Consider the following 21,072-nt stretch of genomic DNA (forward strand, 5'->3'; position numbering starts at 1 on the left):
TGTAAGAGTTGTTAGGTGTGGATAATTAGATTATAGTTTATTGCAATAGCAAGTTGTGCCTTGTTCTCACATAGCAAGTGCAGAGTGATATATGAAATGATGGGATGGAAGGAAGAAGAGAAGCAAAGAGTGATTCACAGGCAGAGCCTAAATTATTTCTCACAGTTTTTGTTGCCTTATGGTTCCAAGTGCTGTCACCAATCTTTGCATTTTGTTATTATCTCATGACACTTGTTTAATCAGCTACCATCTCTCCTGTGGACTTTTTAATGTCTACAGTCTCAGATCAACACAGCCCTGCCCTTCCATATTAGATTCTTGATGAATGTGTGTTGTTGTTATTCAGCCTGGTTCAATGTGCCCCTTTTTTACTTTGAGCACCCGCCCCTTTAAACCTCTCTGCACGGCCCTGCTCCAGTTCAGTGTCTTTGTCAGTCCCACATGTGTCGTTTCTGTTCAGCTGGTCTTCCAGTCAGTCATCCATCTCAGACTCTGTCATTCTGTCATAAACACCAGCCTTCACCACCTGTGAGTCCTGCGTTTGGGTCCTCTCTTCTCCACATCCACACTGCGATGCTGTGACATATACAGTACATAAAATCAAAATTCACGTTTTATGCAACTAAAGTGTTTCATTATGTAGGCTACAGAACATAATTCAGTTATAGACGATATATGAAACATGTATACTTACTGCATTTGAATCATTTAAACCATATGTGATATAAACACCTGCACGTGTGTTTGAAAAAACAAACGCTTTGATTTTGACACCCCAAGAAAATCTTCCTAGATCTGCACGTGTTCAGAGTAAGAGCCGAATAAACAGCAGCAGAAGCTGATTGATGAACAGCTGAATGACATATCAGCTGTAGCTGCAGCATCTGCACAGAGTTTGATTGGCTAACGCTGATTTGTTTGTTTTTTTTAAACAGAACAGCAGAGAGACAGAGGAGATGGAGAGTGCAGCAGATTGATGAGACAGTGAAGAAGAGGTGAGCATCTGACAGAGCAGAGCCAGTTTAAAGGAGCCTCACAAGCTCACACATGACAGCTTCATCAACATGGAGCTCTGAGTGTTTATTAAAGGATCATTGGACGCTCTGACACAGCTGACTGCAGCCTTTAGCTGTGAGCACACAGTGTCTCACATTTACATTCACTTCCCTGTCAAACTCAGTAACTTTAAACAGCTGCTGTTATCAGGTGAAGATAGCAAAGCTTTCAGGGCTGAGCCCCAGTGTTTCAGGATAATGGCCCCAGAGACCACAGTCACATATGTGGGGAAGGATTTTAAGTTTAAAACTTCCTTTAAGCACTAACAGCAGAGACGCACAAAGTCACAGACAGGGAACAAAGTATTTTAGGTTTGTATTGTCAGATTATTTAATCATTATACTGAACAAATATGTGAAAAAGTAAAAACCTCTATTATGATGAGGTTATCACTACATTCACATGTCATCGATGTGTTCTTTCACACAGATCAGTTTCAGTGTGTGTGGCCCGTACACTAAACCATGACACAAATTCATATGATGTGACACCCAGACTGTGTTCACTGTTTCTTTTGGTAAAATCATCTTCTCGTGTTTTTATAGAAAGATGATGGAAGAACCTAAAGAACAGCCAGCCAAAGCAGCTCCATCAGCAGGTAGGAGATCAGTGCTTTGTATGATGAGACGTATGGATGTATAGACTTCAGGCAGATTCTTTTTTTGTAACTGTGATAAGTACATGAAATTCACGAGTTGTAACCTGTCCTAATCTTTGCCTTAATCTTTCTGTGGGACATTAATATAACATGAGAACTTCCAGTCTAAGGAGTTTGGCAGAGAAACAACTGGACTTTTTTGTACTTTGAACCCACATATGAGGTTAAAACGATGCCACCTTAAAATGAAACTGAAGAAATATTGAAACTGAAACAAATGTATTGAAAGTGAAATGATAGTGAAAAAACATAAATATAGAAATTTAAAGAAAAACTCACTGTTCATGTGGTTTTCACACTTACATCGTTTTTTTCCACGTACAGTTATTTTTTCAGCTTCAATTAGTTGGCACTGCTTCGGCATCTGAGGGTGCGCTTGAGGGGCGGGGCTTCAGAGCCACATATATGAGCCACATATGTTTGCGCACATTATATTGCTGACCAGTGACTGTAGAAATCATGGACGACCTAATATCTGCAGCAGCCGCAGTCATGAAGAAACTTGCGTATCTCTGAACGGCACATAGAGCGGGGACGCTGAGAGGAGGTCCAGCGTTTACCGACTGTTTCAAACTGACAGACTCAGGTGTTCTTCAGTGTCTGCCTGACAGAAGGACCTGAGAGCCGCCACAATATTTTTGGTAAGTGAAAGGTGTTTGTAAGCTCATCTGTAGCTAACATCCTTAGCTAGCTAGCTAAGATGGGCACTCGGCTATCGGCAAAACTTGTTTTGTAAAGTTTGTTTAGCTAACCCGTGCAGGTGAACGAAATGAACAGAAACGCACCGGGCTGCTCCGTCAGTAACTAACCACAGTTACTGTACTTTTATTATGAGTATTACACTGTAAGGCAACAGGCTGCACTCTGCTGCAGCTCCTGTGCAGAGCTGATTATTCAATATGTGCAAACAGCAGCATGTTTTCACTCTTTTGCCACATCTGTAAGGATATTAACACATATTTTAAAAAAGGCTTGCACTTCAGTAACCCCTCATTAATCATTAATTACAGATTAAATAGCAAAGCCTAATATTTATGTACTCAAACCAAATACTTCTGCTTGGCAGCTTAAGTTAAAATGTGTGTTTCATTTTTCCTCGGATTACATTTTTAGCACTGACTCTGTGTATTGTTTTTACTAAGTTTGTTTCAAATATTCAGGTTAAATAAAACAGTCTGAATCATTCTTATTGAGGTAAGTTCACAAAGTTACATGTGCAGTACAGCTTACATCCTTTGAGAGGGAAAAAAGCATTAATATTTGTTATGATACCTCTGTATGTTGGTGACCACGGTGCAGCAGCAGACTGAACCAGGACTGAAACCTGCTCCGTCTGCTCATGTATGCAGATTCACATTCACAAAGCACCAACAACTCAAAGGTTAACATTATATTGGAAAATCTGTTGGTATATACGGCTTTAAGAAATAAACAGCTCGTATGTGAGCAGAGCTGAAGAACTAAAGAAATGTAAGAGAAGAACTTCAGATCCTGGGTGTGTGAGGACAGAAGGATCAGCTCTATTTCAGATTTGAGATAAACTTTATATTTCAGTTTGTGATGGTTCAGTTCTCTTTGTGATTGCAGGAGCTGATTCAGACCTCAGCACCACCCAGTGACAGCAGACAGATCATCCAGCATGTTCACATGTTAACTGCAGAATGAACTGATGCAAACAGTACAAAGGTTAAAGCACCACATGTGCTGTAGTGAAAGCTGCAGCTGTTTTATTGATAAAAACAAAGTCAAAAGGATTAATCACCCATGTATCATATGAATGTTGGGTTTTTCTCTGTATCTGTTATTGTACGATCTACTGTACAATATAAAGCACCTTCAGGTGACTGTTGTTGTGATTTGGCGCTATATGAATAAAATTGAATTAAATTGAAATGTAACTGTGTCACTATATATCAGCATTAACAGGACCTCAGCTTGGTGTTTCACAAAGCTGCTGATCTCAGACCTGCACAGCTTCCGTTTTAAACACTGAATGTACTCAGCTGCATGAAGAGCACGTTTGAGTTTCTCTGACACAATTAAATAAAAACTGATGAAGGTCAAAGGTCGTCACTTGTATGTCGAACTACAGACTTGTCATCTGGAATTCTTTCACAGTTTGCAAATTTGCAAATAGTGTGTTATTTACCATTAAGTGATTCAGAGTCATTCATACCAGAGTAACCAGAGAGGATCATATATTTTTAAATATATAACTATCCACAGGACTGAATATAATATCTCTAAGTAAAAGTCCAGAGACTCTGAGGATTATCCAAGTATTTATAACATTACACAAAGCAAAGTTCTCCATCACACAACGCTCAAAAAGAGATTTCTAAGCCGAGTATGCATCATTCTCAGACTCCTCTCATACTGCCAATAAACTCTTCCAGCTCCTCCTCCCCTCCAGGAGGCGCTACAGGAGCCTTCAGACTAAAACCAGCAGGTTTAGGAACAGCTTCTTCCCCACAGCTGTCACCCTACTGAACTCAGTCCCCGCTGAGCCTTTCCATCCACACTCACCTAACCCTTCTACACTCCTCCTCCCAGTGACCATGATCCTTTCATTATCAACATTCACCACGTTGGTTACTGCTGTAGTTTTAGGACACTGACATGGTTCATACCAGATGAATCCAAGATGAATCCAAGATGGCGACACGTAAACTCTCGGTGTAGCGTCTCCCTCTGGACTGAAATAGGGCTTTGGACAAAGCGGGCTGGTCTAAATACTGACTCTGGGTAGGCAAACCTGTGTCTACCGTGTCCGCCTCCACCTGGACTCTGGATTGATGGGCCGGAGCCTGCCGGTGCCTACTGCGTCTACTAGACTTGGAGCTAGCAGGTCGGGGCTTGTTGTGTCCCCCAGACTCGGAGCTAATCAGGCCTGGAGCCCGCTGCATTCCCCGGACTTGGAGCTGGCAGGCCGGAGCCGGCTACATTGTCCATATTTTGAAGCTAACGAAGCCGGAGTCTGCTACACCGCCCGGACTCGGAGCTAACAGGACGGAGCCTGCTATACTGCCTGGACGCAGAGTTAACAGGCTGGAAACTGCTACACTGTCCGGACACGCAGCTAACAGGCTGGGCTGGAGTCTGCTATGACGCACCTCCATCTGATCCCCGGATTGCTTAGTCCACCTCTGCTCGGATTCGGAGCTAATAGTTTGGAGCTTTTTGTATTCACCCCCATTTTGGACTCTGGGCTATCATTATGAAGACGAGGACACTTATCGAAGCTTTATTGTGTGTATTCGTGGTTTGGGACTTGGGACATTGCGGTGCTCCTTGGGTGAGAACTGCAAAATATGAGCTGAGTATGGGTGAAACTTATTTTAGTGGCACTAGGTCAACTGTAGCAGTGCACCTGGAGTCACCAACGATTCATCTGGCTCTGGTTGCTAGCTTAAATCGATATGAAGTATTACCCAAATTACAAGGTTCCCTTGTTCTGTATAATCTTTCACTTTCACTTAAGAAAAAGCAGTATTTGTCGTTAACATCTGCAAAGTACGAAAATGCTTTTAAATGTAATATAAAACGAAGGTTAATGATGATTGTTTTACTTTTACTTATATCCGGAGATGTGCAACCAAATCCTGGACCTGAATTGAAAAGTGTCCAGACCCCTGCCGATTTTAAATCTCAGCCAGGGTTAAAATGTGTTCATCTAAATGTACGCAGCTTATTACACAAGATGGACTTGGTCAGAATTTGGGCGAAATCGACAAACGCGGATATTGTGATTATCTCCGAAACTTGGTTGTCCAAATCTATTACAGATGATGACATCAACATAACGGGATACAATCTTTATCGCACAGATAGGCCTAGGAAAGGTGGAGGCGTAGCAATTTATGTTAAATCAAGATATGAAGTATCCATTGTTTTATCTGTATCTATTCCTAAACAAATGGAATTCTTGGCTTTGGATATTAAAATAGTAAAGTCTCTTTCTATAACAGTTGTTGGGTGCTATAGGCCTCCGTCTGCTGTAAAGGAAACTTTATTATCTCTAAAGCATCTTCTGTCCAAATTAAAATATAACGAACTTCTATTGGCCGGAGACTTGAACTGGGACTGGCTGAATATAGCTTCTGATGAATTTAAATCCTTCTGTGACTCTGTTAATCTTAGCCAGTTGGTCAACCTACCTACAAGGCCAAATATAAAGAGTCCTGACAAATCTACTTTGATTGACCTAATTCTAACAAATGTCCCTCATAAGTTTCTGTCTCTAGGCGTGTTTTGTAATGATTTAAGTGATCATTGTGTAGTTGCTACCAGTAGGAACACTAAAATCCCTAAATGTAAACCGCGTATCATCTGTAAAAGAAATTTTAAAATATTTAATGAGCAAGCGTTTCATTATGACTTGTCTATGGTAAATTGGGAAAACTTGAGTCTGATACCAGACATCCATCTGGCTTGGGCTTATTTTAAAGAAATTTTTATGAAGATTTTAAATAAGCATGCACCTGCCAAAAAATTTAGGGTCAAGGGACGGGAGAACCCTTGGTTTTCATCGGAATTATCAGAGTCCATCCATCAGCGTAACGTGGCATGGGCAAAAGCTAGGAAAAACGATTCCCTGACTGACTGGTTAGACTTCAGGAAATTAAGAAACAAATGCACGACACTTATCAAGAAGGCTAAGTCAGAATATTATTTATCTGTTACTACAGAAAACCTCAATAACCCTCAGAAATTTTGGAAAGTAATTAAGTCCTTATCTATAAATAAAATATCACAGGCTCTTCCAAAATTCATTTTAAAAGATTCTGTCCCAGTTTATGACAGAACTGAGGTCTTAAACAGCTTTAACAAGCACTTTGTAGCTACTGGTTTTTTATTTAACTCTGTTGGAGCAGCCCCCATGATTCCCTGCACAGAACCCCAAACATATATTGGGGAGCTTTTTGATTTTTCTCCTTTTTCTGTCCAGGAAGTGCATAAAGCTCTTAAAGCCTTAGATCACAGGAAACCCCCAGGGCCAGACTTAATAGAGCCCTATTTTCTGAAAATAGCAGCTGATTACATTGCACAACCTCTTACGATCCTTTTTAATCTTTCAATCCAAAATAAAGAAATTCCACTTGTTTGGAAGTCTGCTTTTGTTACGCCAACACTAAAAGGAGGCGACCCGGCCATTTTGACTAATTACAGGCCAATATCAAACTTGTGTGTTTTGGCAAAAGTCCTTGAGTCTCTCGTCAGTGAGCAATTAAAAGAGTTCTTGTACTCTAATGAAGTTCTTTCAAAACTACAATCTGGGTTCAGAAAACAGCATAGTGCTGTCACGGCTGCCACAAAAGTGATAAATGACATACTTGTTGCTCTTGATAAAAAACAGCACTGTGCTTCTCTCTTTATTGACCTGTCAAAAGCTTTCGACACTGTGGATCACGCCATTTTAAAGCATAGGCTTCTTTCTTTGGGGCTGTCTAGACATGTTGTCTCCTGGTTTACTAATTATTTGAGTGACAGGACTCAATGCATTAAATGTGAAAATCTGTGCTCAGAACTTTTGAATATTCACACTGGGGTGCCACAGGGTTCAATTTTAGGACCTCTGCTGTTCATCATGTATATAAATGATTTGGGACAAAATGTGTCCAATGCTAGTATGCATTTTTATGCTGATGACAGTTATTTATTCCTTTGGCTCAAACTTTGAAAAGGCAATAGAATCGTTGCAGAAAGCTTTTGACGTGGTTCAGCACACACTTCTGGAGCTGAAATTGGTTCTCAATGCTGAAAAGACAAAGCTAATGTTGTTTTCAAACATGAAGAGATTTCCTCAAACTGTCCCCTTGGTGTCCACTCTTGAGGGAAACCTCATAGAAGTGGTGCATACGTATAAATATCTTGGCTTTTTAATTGATGATTCTCTGACCTTTAAACCTCACATAGACAATCTTGTGAAAAAACTCAAACTAAAATTGGGATTTTTCTTTCGAAACAAATTTTGCTTTTCTTTTGAGACAAAAAAGCGTCTTGTAAATGCTACATTTTTATCTGTTTTAGATTATGGTGATCTGCTGTACATGAATGCTTCCGCCCAGTGTCTTCATAAGATTGACTCAGTTTATCATGCCTCCTTACGGTTTATTACAAACTGTAGGGCCTTGACCCATTGTTGTGATCTGTACGCTCGAGTGGGATGGCCTTCGTTGTCCTCCAGGAGGTTTGCTCACTGGTGCATCTTTATTTATAAGGCCCTGCTTGGACAAATGCCCACCTACATTTGCGATCTGCTCACACGGAGAAGTACTGTTTCTTACAGCCTGCGTTCAAGCGATCTTTTATTGCTCAATGTTCCATTTGCCAGAACTGAACTGGGAAAGAGGGCTTTTACTTATGCTGCCCCTTTCACATGGAACATGATGCAAAAAGACTGGAAGATAGCAGATCTTATTTCATTAAATGCTTTTAAGTCCAGATTGAGAGAGCCAGAGAAAAATGTTTTTAAAATGTAATTGTTATTTATAATATGTATGTAACTTTGTAATTTCAACGTGTTGTCGCCTCTTGGCCAGGACTCCCTTGCAAAAGAGGTTTTTAATCTCAATGGGACTTTTCCTGGTTAAATAAAGGTTAATAAATAAAATAAATGGTGTAGTCTCTGTTATAGTGCCTACACTGTTATAGTCTGTTCAGAGAGCTACGCTTCCACTACTGTAGATATTTTCATAGCACTCTGTAGATCTGTTTACCTCACAGTGCTTCATCTTTATATATGTATATTTGTTCATAGTATACCTGTATACTTGCCCGTCTGCAGAGGTGGGTAGTAACGAGTTACATTTACTCCGTTATATTTACTTGAGTAAGTTTTTGGAAAAAAAATTTACTTTTAAAGTACCCTTTTTGCACGATACTTTTTACTTTTACTTGAGTACATTTGTGAAGAAGAAACGGTACTTTTACTCTGCTACATTTCCAAAATTTGACTCGTTACTTTTTAAAAAATAATTAGTTTAACACATTAGATAACATGCCGCCAGTGGAGTTTCCGGTAACTTTTTTACCAATCAGATGTGGCCATGCAGTCACATGACCAGCTTGAAACTGTGGCGGGCAGAGCGGCCCAAGCGTTTCAAAGTAGCGGACACACGGAAAGAAGACACACATGAAAACATGGCAAAGCCAGTTGTCTACGCTAGAGCTGAAGAGGATGAACAGCATTTTCCTCACATACAAAGAATGTTTCGCTTAAAGGCAAGGCAAGGCAAGGCAAATTTATTTGTATAGCACAATTCAACAACAAGGTGATTCAAAGTGCTTTACAGAGACATTAGAAACAAAAACAAATAAAAAGCATGATTTAAAATTGATTAAAACAAGCAAACAAACAAACAAACAAACAAAACAGTATATAAAATCAAAACAGATAAAATCAGAACAGTAGATAAAATCAGTAGTTAATGTAAGTTTTGAAATTTATGCTTAAAAGTGTGGATTTGGTGCTTTATTCAAATGCAGCTGAGAATAGGTGAGTCTTCAACCTGGATTTAAATAAACTGAGTGTTTCAGCTGATCTGAGGCTTTCTGGGAGTTTGTTCCAGATATAAGGAGCATAAAAGCTGAATGCAGCTTCTCCGTGTCTGGTTCTGACTCTGGGAACTGATAAAAGACCGGATCCAGATGACCTGAGGGATCTGGAAGGTTCATACTGGGTCAGGAGGTCACTGATGTATTTTGGTCCTAAACCATTCAGAGCTTTATAGACCAGCATCAGAACTTTAAAGTCTATCCTCTGACGGACAGGCAGCCAGTGTAAAGACCTCAGAGCTGGACTGATGTGGTCCACTTTTTTGGTCTTAGTGAGGACTCGAGCAGCAGAATTCTGAATGAGCTGTAGTTGTCTGACTGATTTTTTAGGTAGACCTGTAAAGATGCTGTTACAGTAATCAAGCCTACTAAAGATGAATGCATGGACTAGTTTTTCCAGGTCCTGTTGAGACATCAGATCTTTTATCCTTGAAATATTCTTGAGGTGATAGTAAGCTGACTTTGTTATTGTCTTAATGTGTTTTTCTAAGTTTAGGTCTGCATCCATCACTACACCCAAATTTCTCGCCTGGTTTGTGGTTTTTAGATGTATAGATTGAAGTTCTCTGGTGACCTGTAATCGTTTTTCTTTGGCGCCAAAGACTATTACCTCAGTTTTGTTTTGTTTAGCTGGAGAAAATTGTACAGGGCCTTGGTCTCCTGGTGACATTGTGATATATATTTGTGTGTCATCTGCATAGCTACAACAGTTTATTTTGTTGTTCTTTATAATCTGTGCCAGTGGGAGCATGTAAATGTTAAACAGAAAGGGTCCCAAGATGGAACCTTGGGGAACTCCACATGTGATACTTGTCTGCTCAGATGTGAAGTTACCTATTGATACAAAGTATTTCCTGTTTTCTAAGTATGTTTTGAACCAGTTTAGTACAGTTCCTGAAAGACCTGCCCAGTTCTCCAGTCGTTTGAGTAATATGTTGTGGTCAACTGTATCAAATGCTGCACTGAGATCCAGTAAAACTAAAACTGACATTTTTCCACTGTCTGTATTCAGACATATGTCATTAAACACTTTGGTCAGAGCGGTTTCAGTGCTGTGGTTCTGTCTAAAACCTGACTGGAAGGCATCGTAGTAGTTATTCTGTTTTAAGAAGTAACTGAGCTGTTGAGAAACTGCTTTTTCAATGATCTTACTTAAAAATGAGAGATTTGAGATCGGCCTGTAGTTGTTCATTTGTGTCTTGTCAAGATTGTCCTTTTTCAGTATAGGTTTGATTACAGCAGTTTTTAGTGATTCTGGAAACACACCTGATAATAAAGAAAAGTTGACGATCTGTAACAGGTCTGACTCTAAAGTCTTTGAGACCTTTTTGAAAAACCTTGTTGGCAGGACATCTAAACAGCAGGAGGAGGAGTTCAGTTGACCTAAGATGTCCTCCAGGTCTTTGCTGTTAATAGGTTGAAACTGTTTCATGGTGTTTAAACAGTTTTTTGGTGGACACAGTACATATCCTGGATCTGCTGTTGATGTACCAATTGCTTGTCTAATTTTTTGGATTTTTTCAGTGAAGAATTTGGCAAAGTCATTGCAGGCCATGGTTGAATGAAGTTCAGCTGCCACTGACACAGGAGGGTTCGTTAGCCTGTCAACTGTAGAAAATAAGACCCGAGCATTATGGCTGTTTTTAGTGATGATGTCAGAGAAGTAGGACCTCCTTGCACTCCTCAGTTGTAAATTAAAATTGTGAAGTTTCTCTTTATAGATGTCATAGTGAACCTGCTCAGCTTTCCTACACTCTCTTTTTTCATTTTTGACCAGTGTGGAGTTTCTCCATGGAGACTCCTTCCTTCCTTCACCTTAATGGGAGCAATAGTGTCCATTACATTTAACATGTTAGCATTGAAGCTATTGACGAGCTCATTGACTGACCCTCTGGACAGGTCAGGTGTTAATGGGAAGACCTGGTTAAAAATTGCACTACTGTGTTCAGTTATACACCGTTTTGTGATCACTGTTGTTGATATATTTATGTGGGCTGAGATTTTACTTTCAAAGAAAACACAGTAATGATCAGACACGCCCACATCAGACACAGTAACCTTTGAAATGCTCAGGCCTTTGGAGATCAGTAGGTCAAGAGTGTGTCCTCTATTATGTGTGGCCTCTGTTACATGCTGAGTCAGCCCAAAGTTGCCCAGAGTGTTACTCAGGTCTTTAGTCCCTTTGTCCTGAGGGTTGTCCACATGGATGTTAAAATCCCCAGCAATAATTACACAGTCAAAATCAACACAGATCACAGACAGCAGTTCACTGAGGTCATTAAAAAAGTCTGTGCAGTATTTGGGAGGCCTGTAAACATTAAGAAACACAACTTTGGATGGGGCCTTCAGCTGTAAAGCCACATATTCAAAAGACTGAAAACTTCCAGGAGATAGCTGCTTACATTGAAATGATTCATTAAATAAGACAGCAACCCCTCCTCCTCTCCTGCTCGCCCTGACCTCACTGATAAAACTGTAGTTAGGAGGGGTCGTCTCGATGAGAACAGCTCCACTGTTACTTTGGTCCAACCAAGTTTCAGTTAAAAACATAAAATCAAGGCTGTGCTCAGTGATTAAATCATTAATTAAAAATGTTTTCCCAGCTAGAGATCTAACGTTTAATAAAGCCAACTTAAGTGTTTTAGAGGTATTACTTGTCCCCTCGTGTTTGGGAGCAGTCTGTGGCACACAAGGTATGTTTACTATGTTTAAAGATCTTTTAGAGTGCACCTCTCTGTGTTTTGACCAGGCCACATGTCTCCTTCTGTCACCTAAAAGTACAGAGATTTTAAAACCTTCTAGTAAACAGGGTCCCAGCTTCTCCTGGGAAAAGTCACCACTGCCATAATCCTCGCAGCCCGGACCCTAAACACATCAGACTGTGGAGACAGAGCGTGAAGGTGGTAAGGAGGAACTAAGGGGGGCGAGGCTGGGCAATGTGACTTCGATTGCTCTGATGAGGGCGGGGCTCGATGGCGAACCTTTGGCCGCTCTGGTGGGGGGTTTATGGGGGACAAAAAGGGATTGGGCCGGGGGGTAGATCTGAGCCCAGCATTGACTCGCTCCATCATCTCCTCAGTGAATTTCAGGTGTGGGGAGGAGGGAGAAAGGGAGGGGGAGGAGGGTGATGGCCTGTCAGGGGTTTGGGGGACTGGGGAAGGTCGTGGTCCCTGGTCCTGGTCGTTGGTGTTGTTGAGAGAGTTGGAGGCAAATAGGGACCCCTCTTCTTGCCTCAGATGTCTCTCCTTTCTGAGGCTCTTCCCGGGTGGGGGCAGATGGAGCTCCTCCTCAAGGTTTCTGCTGGGCTTTGTCTGTTCTTGGAGTACTGTTTGTTCCTCTTTATGAGATAACTCCTCGTTTATCTCAGCCTTGGCACCAAGCACATATGGATGACGTATGGAATAAAACAAGTTGGAGGTGAACAGTTTCACCCCTGACTTGTTAAAATTAAATCCATTTGCTTTAAACAGATGCCTGCGTTCCCAAAAAATATTAAAGTTGTTGATAAAATGCACCGAGTGGTCAGTACATGCTGATATAAGCCATTTATTCAGTGTAAACAACCTGCTGAATCTCTCGTCTCCTCCTCTGACTGGCGGTACAGGTCCACTGATGAATACAGCTGCATTCAGAGAGTTTACAGTATTTAATAATCCAGTAAAGTCCCGTTTCAGAACCTCCGACTGTTGTTTGGACACATCGTTTGACCCTGTATGCAGAACAATGTTTGTCACAGTTGGATATTCATCTGCAATTTGAAGAATTCTCTCCTTCAGGTTGTTGACCATATTGTTAGGAAAGCAGAGGACTTTAGTGTTCTTACCGCACATCCTTTGTACATCCTTTACGGCAGAGTCACCCACAATCAGAGTTTCAGGCCTAGCCTTTAGCTTTCCCTGTGGTCTTTTACTTTTCAACAGATTTTCAGACCTTACTTCGCTGCTTTTAGATGGATGGTTGTCCGATATAGATCCAGGGTCCTTTGATAGTGGAGCAAATCTGTTGTGCAGTTTCACATTCAGTTGTTTTGGAGGTTTGTTGTTATCCTTCCTATTCACTGTTGTCCAGTCCTGTTTCCTCTCGTATACAGGGGTAGAAGAGCTTCTCTGTCTCGTAGGAAGTGAAGGCCAGTCGGTTTCAGAGATTTCAGCTCGCTGTGCCCTGCCTGTGGTACGTCCTCCCCCTTCCAGGAGACATGATTTATGTCTTGGTTTTGCACCAAGACAGTCCAAGGGGGGATTATCACTTGAGGATTTAAAATAATGATGCACAGAGTCTACTTTCTTGGTCATGTTATCTGTGCTCCTTAGCTGTGTACTAGCTTGCTCATCGCCATTGTTTTGAATCAAAGGCAAGGTTGTTTCATTTCCACACAGTCCATTTACCTCCACGTTTACTTCTAAGCGATGAATTTTTGTCTCCAGTACTGCAATCTTCTGCAGGAGGCTGTGGTAGTCATCTGTGGATAGGGAAGGCATCTTGTTGCTAGTTAGCCTAGCGGTTAGCACCTTTCCAGGCTATTGGGGCTGTTCGGTGCCCAGACACTGTAATCAGGCTTCAGCTGTGTCTAGGCCACAGACACATGGAGCGCTGAGGATAAGGTAACTATAAAAATGTTGCTGTTTCTGTTAAGAACACTTTAGTCCTAATGATCTATAAGTGTCCAGAAGCTATCGCAGGTAAGCTCATACGGAAAAAAGGGAAAAAATCAGCATAAAAATCAATAAAAGAAGAAAAGCATTTAAGGAGCAAACAGATGACGCGTCCACACTCGCAAAAGATACCATTGGGTAAAAGCAGCACAAAAGAGCAGCTATGTCTTCAGTGAGAGCCAAAACAAACCAACTTTTCAGCGTGAAACAACTCAGTTCATGTAACCTGAGGAAACTGTAAGTTTTCTCTAAATATCTTTTAGCTATGGTTAGCTGGATGTCAGTCTTATGTTACAGACGCTGTGTCGAGCTTGAGCTGCGAGTCATATTTTCGGCGCTACATTGTAGTGAGATAAGTTTGTGGGTATTTTGTGCAGCTTCAGCTGTCCTTTTAACTGCTCGCTGGTTAGCTAGCGTGAGCTATAAGCTAACAGCTAGCATGGTTAATGACGCTAGAGTTCCACGCACATGCAAACAGCTCGTCTCTACTGCTTTAACTGTTAAAACAGAAGACAATACTGCAGCTGACAGGGTTTATTATGTGAAACAGCAGCTTGTTTAGTTTAAACAGTCTGCATTAAGCTGGGCAAACACTGTGCGATTTTTTTTTCTTTCAGTCGTGTTATTCAGCTCCTGCTCAAACTGTACAATTAAATCGCAGAGGTTAGAAGTTCATAGGTCACGATGCAGGGTCTCACACTATATGGCCTGATGCTCTGATGCGACCCGAGTGCTCAAACTGTGCCTTCATAACATGAAGCTTATCATACAAAATCTGTCCCTCGCTCTCCCTCTCTCTGTCTTACAGACACACACACACCATCAACTTTGCTAAATTACTAATGAAAAACATTGACCAGGCAGCTGTGATTGAGTAGCAATGTCCATCCAACTCTTTTCATGGTTGTTGTAGTCATAATAATTTTGTGAGGCCACATTGAAAAGTGTTGGATACAGAAGCGTAGTACGGAAGCGTAGAGCCGCCACCCAGGCAAAAGAAAAATAGAGCTATGTCACATTATAACGTGAAAAGTTTATTATTATAGTATACTATTGTTCTAACAATATTAGATATAGTTCTAACAATATACTTTTCATGTTTGTACAATATACTATCATTTAGGTACAATATACCTATTACAATATACATAATTCTCACGTTCGTACTTGCACTCGTTCTTATTTTAAACTTAATCTGGAATGCAGGATATGAATGACAAGATTTTGTTTTTCATATTTTTCATTATTTTTCAGTTTCAATTTTTTCTTCGGTTTCATTTTAAGCTGGCATCATTTTAACCCTACACACCCTAAAATTTAGTATTTGTTGATGAGATGTTGAAGTGTTAATTGAACAAAGTTAAAATACAGTGGAACCCCGACTTACGAAATTAATCCGTTCCCGAGGGTCTTTCGTAAGTCGAAAATTTTCTTAAGTCGAAACAGCCATTGCACCTTTTGAGTGAGGTGATGCTGAACGATAGGCTAATTGCTAACTAGAACAACAATATGTCGTTCAAGTGGAACAGCGAAGCACGAGTACGGAAGCCAAGGGGTTGTCACATGATTCGGAAGGCCTTGTGGGCATTGTAGGCTCAGCCAATCAGAGCCAGCGGATTTCGTTACACCGGCATTTTGCCGTACCATGGGCAGAAATATTGCCGTTCATTGCCTTCGTAACTTGAATTTTTTGTTAAATGGGGTATTCGTAAGTCGGGGTTCCACTGTATTTTTCACATGATTTCGACTGAGAAGCATGTTTATGTCTCTTTCTTCTTCCTGTAGAGGAGGAGCTTGCCAGGGTACGGTCAGCCTTTGTCTGGAGGGTAACAATAGAAATCCTTAAACTGCTCCTTGAGGCCCTTGTAAGTGATGGTATCTTAAATAAGTTGGAGGAAGAATCGATACTGGAGGGGAACCCACTCAGAGCAGACAAGGCACGCAGCTTGATCGACACAGTGAGGAAAAAAGGAGACAAAGCATGCAAGATAACAATCAAGCATCTTCAGATCAAAGATCCTTCTCTTTCTCTCAGCTGCGTTTGAACTCTGATCCATCTGCTCAACAAGGTGAGGTCATGCATCAGATACCATGAATAAAAATGGTCACCTTGCAGTTTGTTGAGATGTGAAAGTGAAACCTCAGAATTCATTGTAAGAAAAAGGAGAGGGCAAGAACGTCATTCTACGACGAATGTTTGGATTTGTTACATGCCTGCAAATGTATTTTCTAAACTACATGGAGGAATTTTGATGATCATCATAAACCTGTGAAACTACTTAGATCTAATGTGAGCTGTATTTAATTAAACACAAGTGTTCTTTACTTTTAAAAACCATGCAAACTGATTGCCTTAAAAAAGAAAAGTCAGAGTGTTTCTCTAACAAGAGGACACTCTTTAAGGATCGGTCATTTGACTTAAATGTTTAATGAAAAAAATGCCACATTTACATATAATAAAGCAAATTGTGGCCAGAAAGGGTTTACATTATCTTTTGCCATTGTAAATTACGAGAAGAATTAAATGTGAATTACTGAATCTCTCTCAGATGCTTCTTTAAATAACATAGCAGTGGGGAACGTTATGACACTTCAATGTTGTTATTTTTGGTTACAAAGTTTGGAGAAGAGGCACAGAAAGCAGAAACCTGTTTAGCCTGCACATGTTGGCATCAGGTACATATGAAAAGCTGCAAAGCAATGCAGATGTGGAGGTTCAAAACATTTAACCTGGCTTTTTTCAGGAAATACATTTAGGAATTCCTGAAGCCCCTTTTTGATTTCTGGTAGAATGAGTATATTAAAAACTTGATAGGTTAAATAAAGGCCAAAGTACATCACATAGCTCCTTCAGACCAGATTTGTATTTTTCCTTCTTTTTTTCCTTTTTTTGATTCAGATGCTCTTCAGAAGTGTCAGCCTAAACTCAAGTCTCTCTTAAAGAAGAAGTTCCAGTGTGTGTTTGAGGGCATCGCTAAAGCAGGAAACCCAACCCTTCTGAATCAGATCTACACAGAGCTCTACATCACAGAGGGAGGGACTGCAGAGGTCAATGATGAACATGAGGTCAGACAGATTGAAACAGCATCCAGGAAACCACACAGACCTGAAACAACAATCAGACATGAAGACATCTTTAAAGACTCACCCAAAAGACAGGACCTGATCAGAACAGTGCTGACAAAGGGAGTGGCTGGCATTGGGAAAACGGTCTTAACACAGAAATACAGCCTGGACTGGGCTGAAGACAAAGTCAACCAGGACATCCAGTTCATATTTCCATTCACTTTCAGAGAGCTGAATGTGCTGAAAGAGGAAAAGTTCAGCTTGGTGGGACTTGTTCATCACTTCTTTACTGAAACCAAAGAAGCAGGAATCTGCAGCTTTGAAGACTTCCAGGTTGTGTTCATCTTTGATGGTCTGGATGAGTGTCGAGGTCCTCTGGACTTCAACAACACTAAGAGTGTGACTGATATTACGATGCCCACCACAGTTGATGTACTTCTCACAAGCCTGATCAGGGGGACGCTTCTTCCCTATGCTCACGTCTGGATAACCACACGACCTGCAGCAGCAGACCAGATCCCCCCTGAGTATGTTCACAGGGTGACAGAGGTCAGGGGGTTCACTGACCCACAGAAGGAGGAGTACTTCAGGAACCGATTCAGAGATGAGGAGCAGGCCAGCAGGATCATCTCCCACATCAAGAAAGCTCGAAGCCTCCACATCATGTGCCACATCCCAGTCTTCTGCTGGATCACTGCTACAGTTCTGGAGGATGTGCTGGAAACCGGAGAGGGAGGACAGCTGCCCAACACCCTGACTGAGATGTACATCCACTTCCTGGTGGTTCAGGCCAAAGTGAAGAAGGTCAAGTATGATGGAGGAGCTGAGACAGATGCACACTGGAGTCCAGAGAGCAGGAAGATGATGGAGTCTCTGGGAAAACTGGCTTTTGATCAGCTGCAGAAAGGAAACCTGATCTTCTATGAATCAGACCTGACAGAGTGTGGCATCGATATCAGAGCAGCCTCAGTGTACTCAGGAGTGTTCACACAGATCTTTAAAGAGGAGAGAGGACTGTACCAGGACAAGGTGTTCTGCTTCATCCATCTGAGTGTTCAGGAGTTTCTGGCTGCTCTTCATGTCCATCTGACCTTCATCAACTCTGGACTCAATCTGCTGGAACAACAACAAATAACCTCCTGGTGGTTTAAACCATCTCTCCACCAGAGTGCTGTGAACAAGGCCTTAGAGAGTCCAAATGGACACCTGGACTTGTTCCTCCGCTTCCTCCTGGGTCTTTCATTGCAGACCAATCAGACTCTCCTACGAGGTCTGCTGACACAGACAGGAAGTAGCTCACAGACCAATCAAGAAGCAGTTCAGTACATCAAGTGGAAGCTCAGTGAGAATCTGTCTGCAGAGAAAAGCATCAATCTGTTCCACTGTCTGAATGAACTGAATGATCGTTCTCTAGTGGAGGAGATCCAACAGTCCCTGAGATCAGGAAGTCTCTCCACAGATAAACTGTCTCCTGCTCAGTGGTCAGCTCTGGTCTTCATCTTACTGTCATCAGAAGAAGATCTGGATGTGTTTGACCTGAAGAAATACTCTGCTTCAGAGAAGGCTCTTCTGAGGCTGCTGCCAGTGGTCAAAGCCTCCAACAAAGCTCTGTAAGTAAACATGAACTCATCGCTTCATTCTTAAAATCATGGGAAATAAATCAGAGGTGCTCAGTTCAAAGAACACTACCACTTTAGAAAAATTAAAAAATAGTCACTAAAATAGTCATGATACTTTAAATATTTCTCTCCAGCAGGACATGTCAGCATTTCTGAAATATTTTTGTCTTCAACTCGAATCAAAGCACAATCCAGATCCAGCCTATAAGAACATGAGCTCTGATCCTTCAGCCCCTCTGACAGGTTTATTATCCTCAAGTTGTTCACTTGTCTCCAACAACCAGGAGTCTAGCTCTGTTTTTTAAAGCAAATACTTGAGCTTCCAGACTGCACCTACATCGTTTTCAGATGTTCTTATTTTAAGGTCTGGTTTGTGTCTCATCTTTATTGCAATCCCCCATGTCTCTCTGTTTTTCAAATATAAATCTGTTACCTCGGTGTGGCCAGAACAACATGGTGAACCCAAAATACAGACAAAGGTGAAGGAACTGAATATTACTAGACGTGAAGGCTTTATTTACACACAGGAACTTGACACTTGGAATTTTTTAACATGAACTGTGAACTATGGCGGAAGTCAAGCACTTGAAGCTGTGAGCATGAAGTGGGCTCTGTGGTAGGTTTCCGGAAATGGGTCTTGGTTGATGGTAATCTGAGTCACTGTAACAGAGGTAGAGCAGCATCAGAAAGATCACTGGTGGAGGTTACAGTAAGTGAACGAGGTTATCTTCAATGTCTTATTTGGGGTTTCTGTAGCTCAGGAGGTAAAGCTGGTCTGATCTGACCTACTGATCAGAAGGTTGGTGGTTCGATCCCTGGCTCCTCCAGTCTGCATGTCAAGTATCCTTGGGCAAGATACTAACCCCAACTTGCTCTCCGATGCATCCATCAGAGTATGAATGTGCGTGAATGTACTTAGAAAGCACTAAGTTCAGATAAAGTGTTTGTGAGAATGGGTGTGATTGGGTGGATGTGGCATGTTGTATAGAGCGCTGTGAGTACTCCGTGAGAGTAGAAAAACGCTATATAAGAATCAGTCCATTTACCATTTACTTGTCAGCAGTCGGAAAGCAACTTGGGGAAGGCAGGTGGTGAGGTCTGGGTGAGTACTTGTTAGCTTTGAATCCAGGCCAAGTGGTCCAGTAAGTCTAAGAGACGAAAGGCATTAATGTGGCTGTGAGTGAATCAAGAAGACCAGCATCCAGGAAAACGTGACTGAACTGCAAGGGTGAGTAGATGATCCGAGGATTAGGAGGTTAGCAGAGTTATTGGGAGTGCTGATGTTATATTCAGCCTAGTAGATTACTGTCAGGTGTGGACAATGGACAGGCTGACCAGGCTTCACCCAAAGGCAGAAACCAGAGTCTAGTGGGAAACCACCGCCGCTCACACAGACCATGACAGCAGCATGACCCCCCCCCCCCAAAGCATTCTCTTTCACTTGGCATCATTTACCTCTCCCTTCTCCAATTTCTGATGTGTCCACCTTTGCAATGATAACTGTGATCAGGGTGAACCAAAAAGGTGCCGTGGTGAACAGATACTTAAGTTTGGTGAATGCAGTTTCAGCTTTGGGGGACCAGATGCATGCTGAGACTTGAGTGGTGCAGCTACCTGACTATAGTTTAAAATGAACAGTCTATAAAAATTTGCTATTCCCAAAACCCATTGGAGATGCTTCTTGAATCTACAATGGGTACAAGGGGTAGGCCACTCTGTGAAAGCTTTCACATTTGCCAGATCCGTCTTCACCTGCCCCCGTGCCAAAATGTAACTGAAAAAAGTTATTGATGAGGAATGGAATTCACACTTTTTTGCTTTGACATAAGGTTTATTCTCCAGCAAACGTTGGAAAAATAGCATGGACATGAGACTGATGTTCCTCGCAGGTTTTGGGAAAAATGAGGATATCATCCAGATACACCAATACGAACCTGTCAAGGAATTCCCGGAGGACATCGTTAACTAATCTTGAAACATTGCGGGAGCATTAGTTAACCCAGGCGGCATGACCAAATACTCGTAGTCCCCCAATGGCATGTTTAAAACGGTCTTCCACTTATCTCCCTGATTGATCTGGAAAAAGTGGTAAGCGTTGCGGAGGTGGGGTTTTGTAAACCCTGTGGCACTGTGAAATGGCCTGAAAGCAGAGCTAATGAGGTAATAGGTACTTATTCTTGATGGTAATATCACTGAGGCCCCTGAAGTAAATGCATGGCCAGAGAGAGCCATCCTTTTTCTCCACAAAAAAGAAGTTCCAACTTGAGATGACAATCGTTGGATTATGCCTGCACCGAGGGATTCCTTAATGTACTTTTCCATAGCCGCACACTCAGGTCTAAGCAGGTTATACAGCCAGCTAGAAGGCCGGGTGGAGCCAGAGAGTAGTTCTATGGTGCTGTCCTGTGGTTTGTGAGGTGGCAGTGAAAGCGCTTTACTTTTGCTAAATACTTCCTGAAGATCA

The 21,072-nt window shown here is 41.6% G+C and overlaps 2 protein-coding genes across 2 annotated transcripts in view; both read left to right on the forward strand.

The window, feature by feature from the left end:
• LOC309702399 (uncharacterized protein) overlaps nucleotides 1-21,072 on the forward strand; it is a 162,972-nt gene that overhangs the window by 49,515 nt on the left and 92,385 nt on the right. The gene's annotated exons all lie outside the window — the stretch shown is intronic.
• On the forward strand, nucleotides 1,005-20,577 carry LOC309700407 (protein NLRC3-like; the record flags this gene model as incomplete). Its single annotated transcript, XM_082523926.1, has 5 exons — nucleotides 1,005-1,131; nucleotides 1,602-1,654; nucleotides 15,709-15,992; nucleotides 16,823-18,181; nucleotides 20,498-20,577. Exons 3-5 carry the CDS (start codon nucleotides 15,905-15,907, stop codon nucleotides 20,575-20,577), a joined length of 1,527 nt encoding a protein of 508 aa, XP_082380052.1. The 5' UTR covers nucleotides 1,005-1,131; nucleotides 1,602-1,654; nucleotides 15,709-15,904.

Source organism: Aulonocara stuartgranti (assembly GCF_965226115.1).
Source record: "Aulonocara stuartgranti genome assembly, chromosome: 3".
NCBI lineage: Eukaryota > Metazoa > Chordata > Actinopteri > Cichliformes > Cichlidae > Aulonocara > Aulonocara stuartgranti.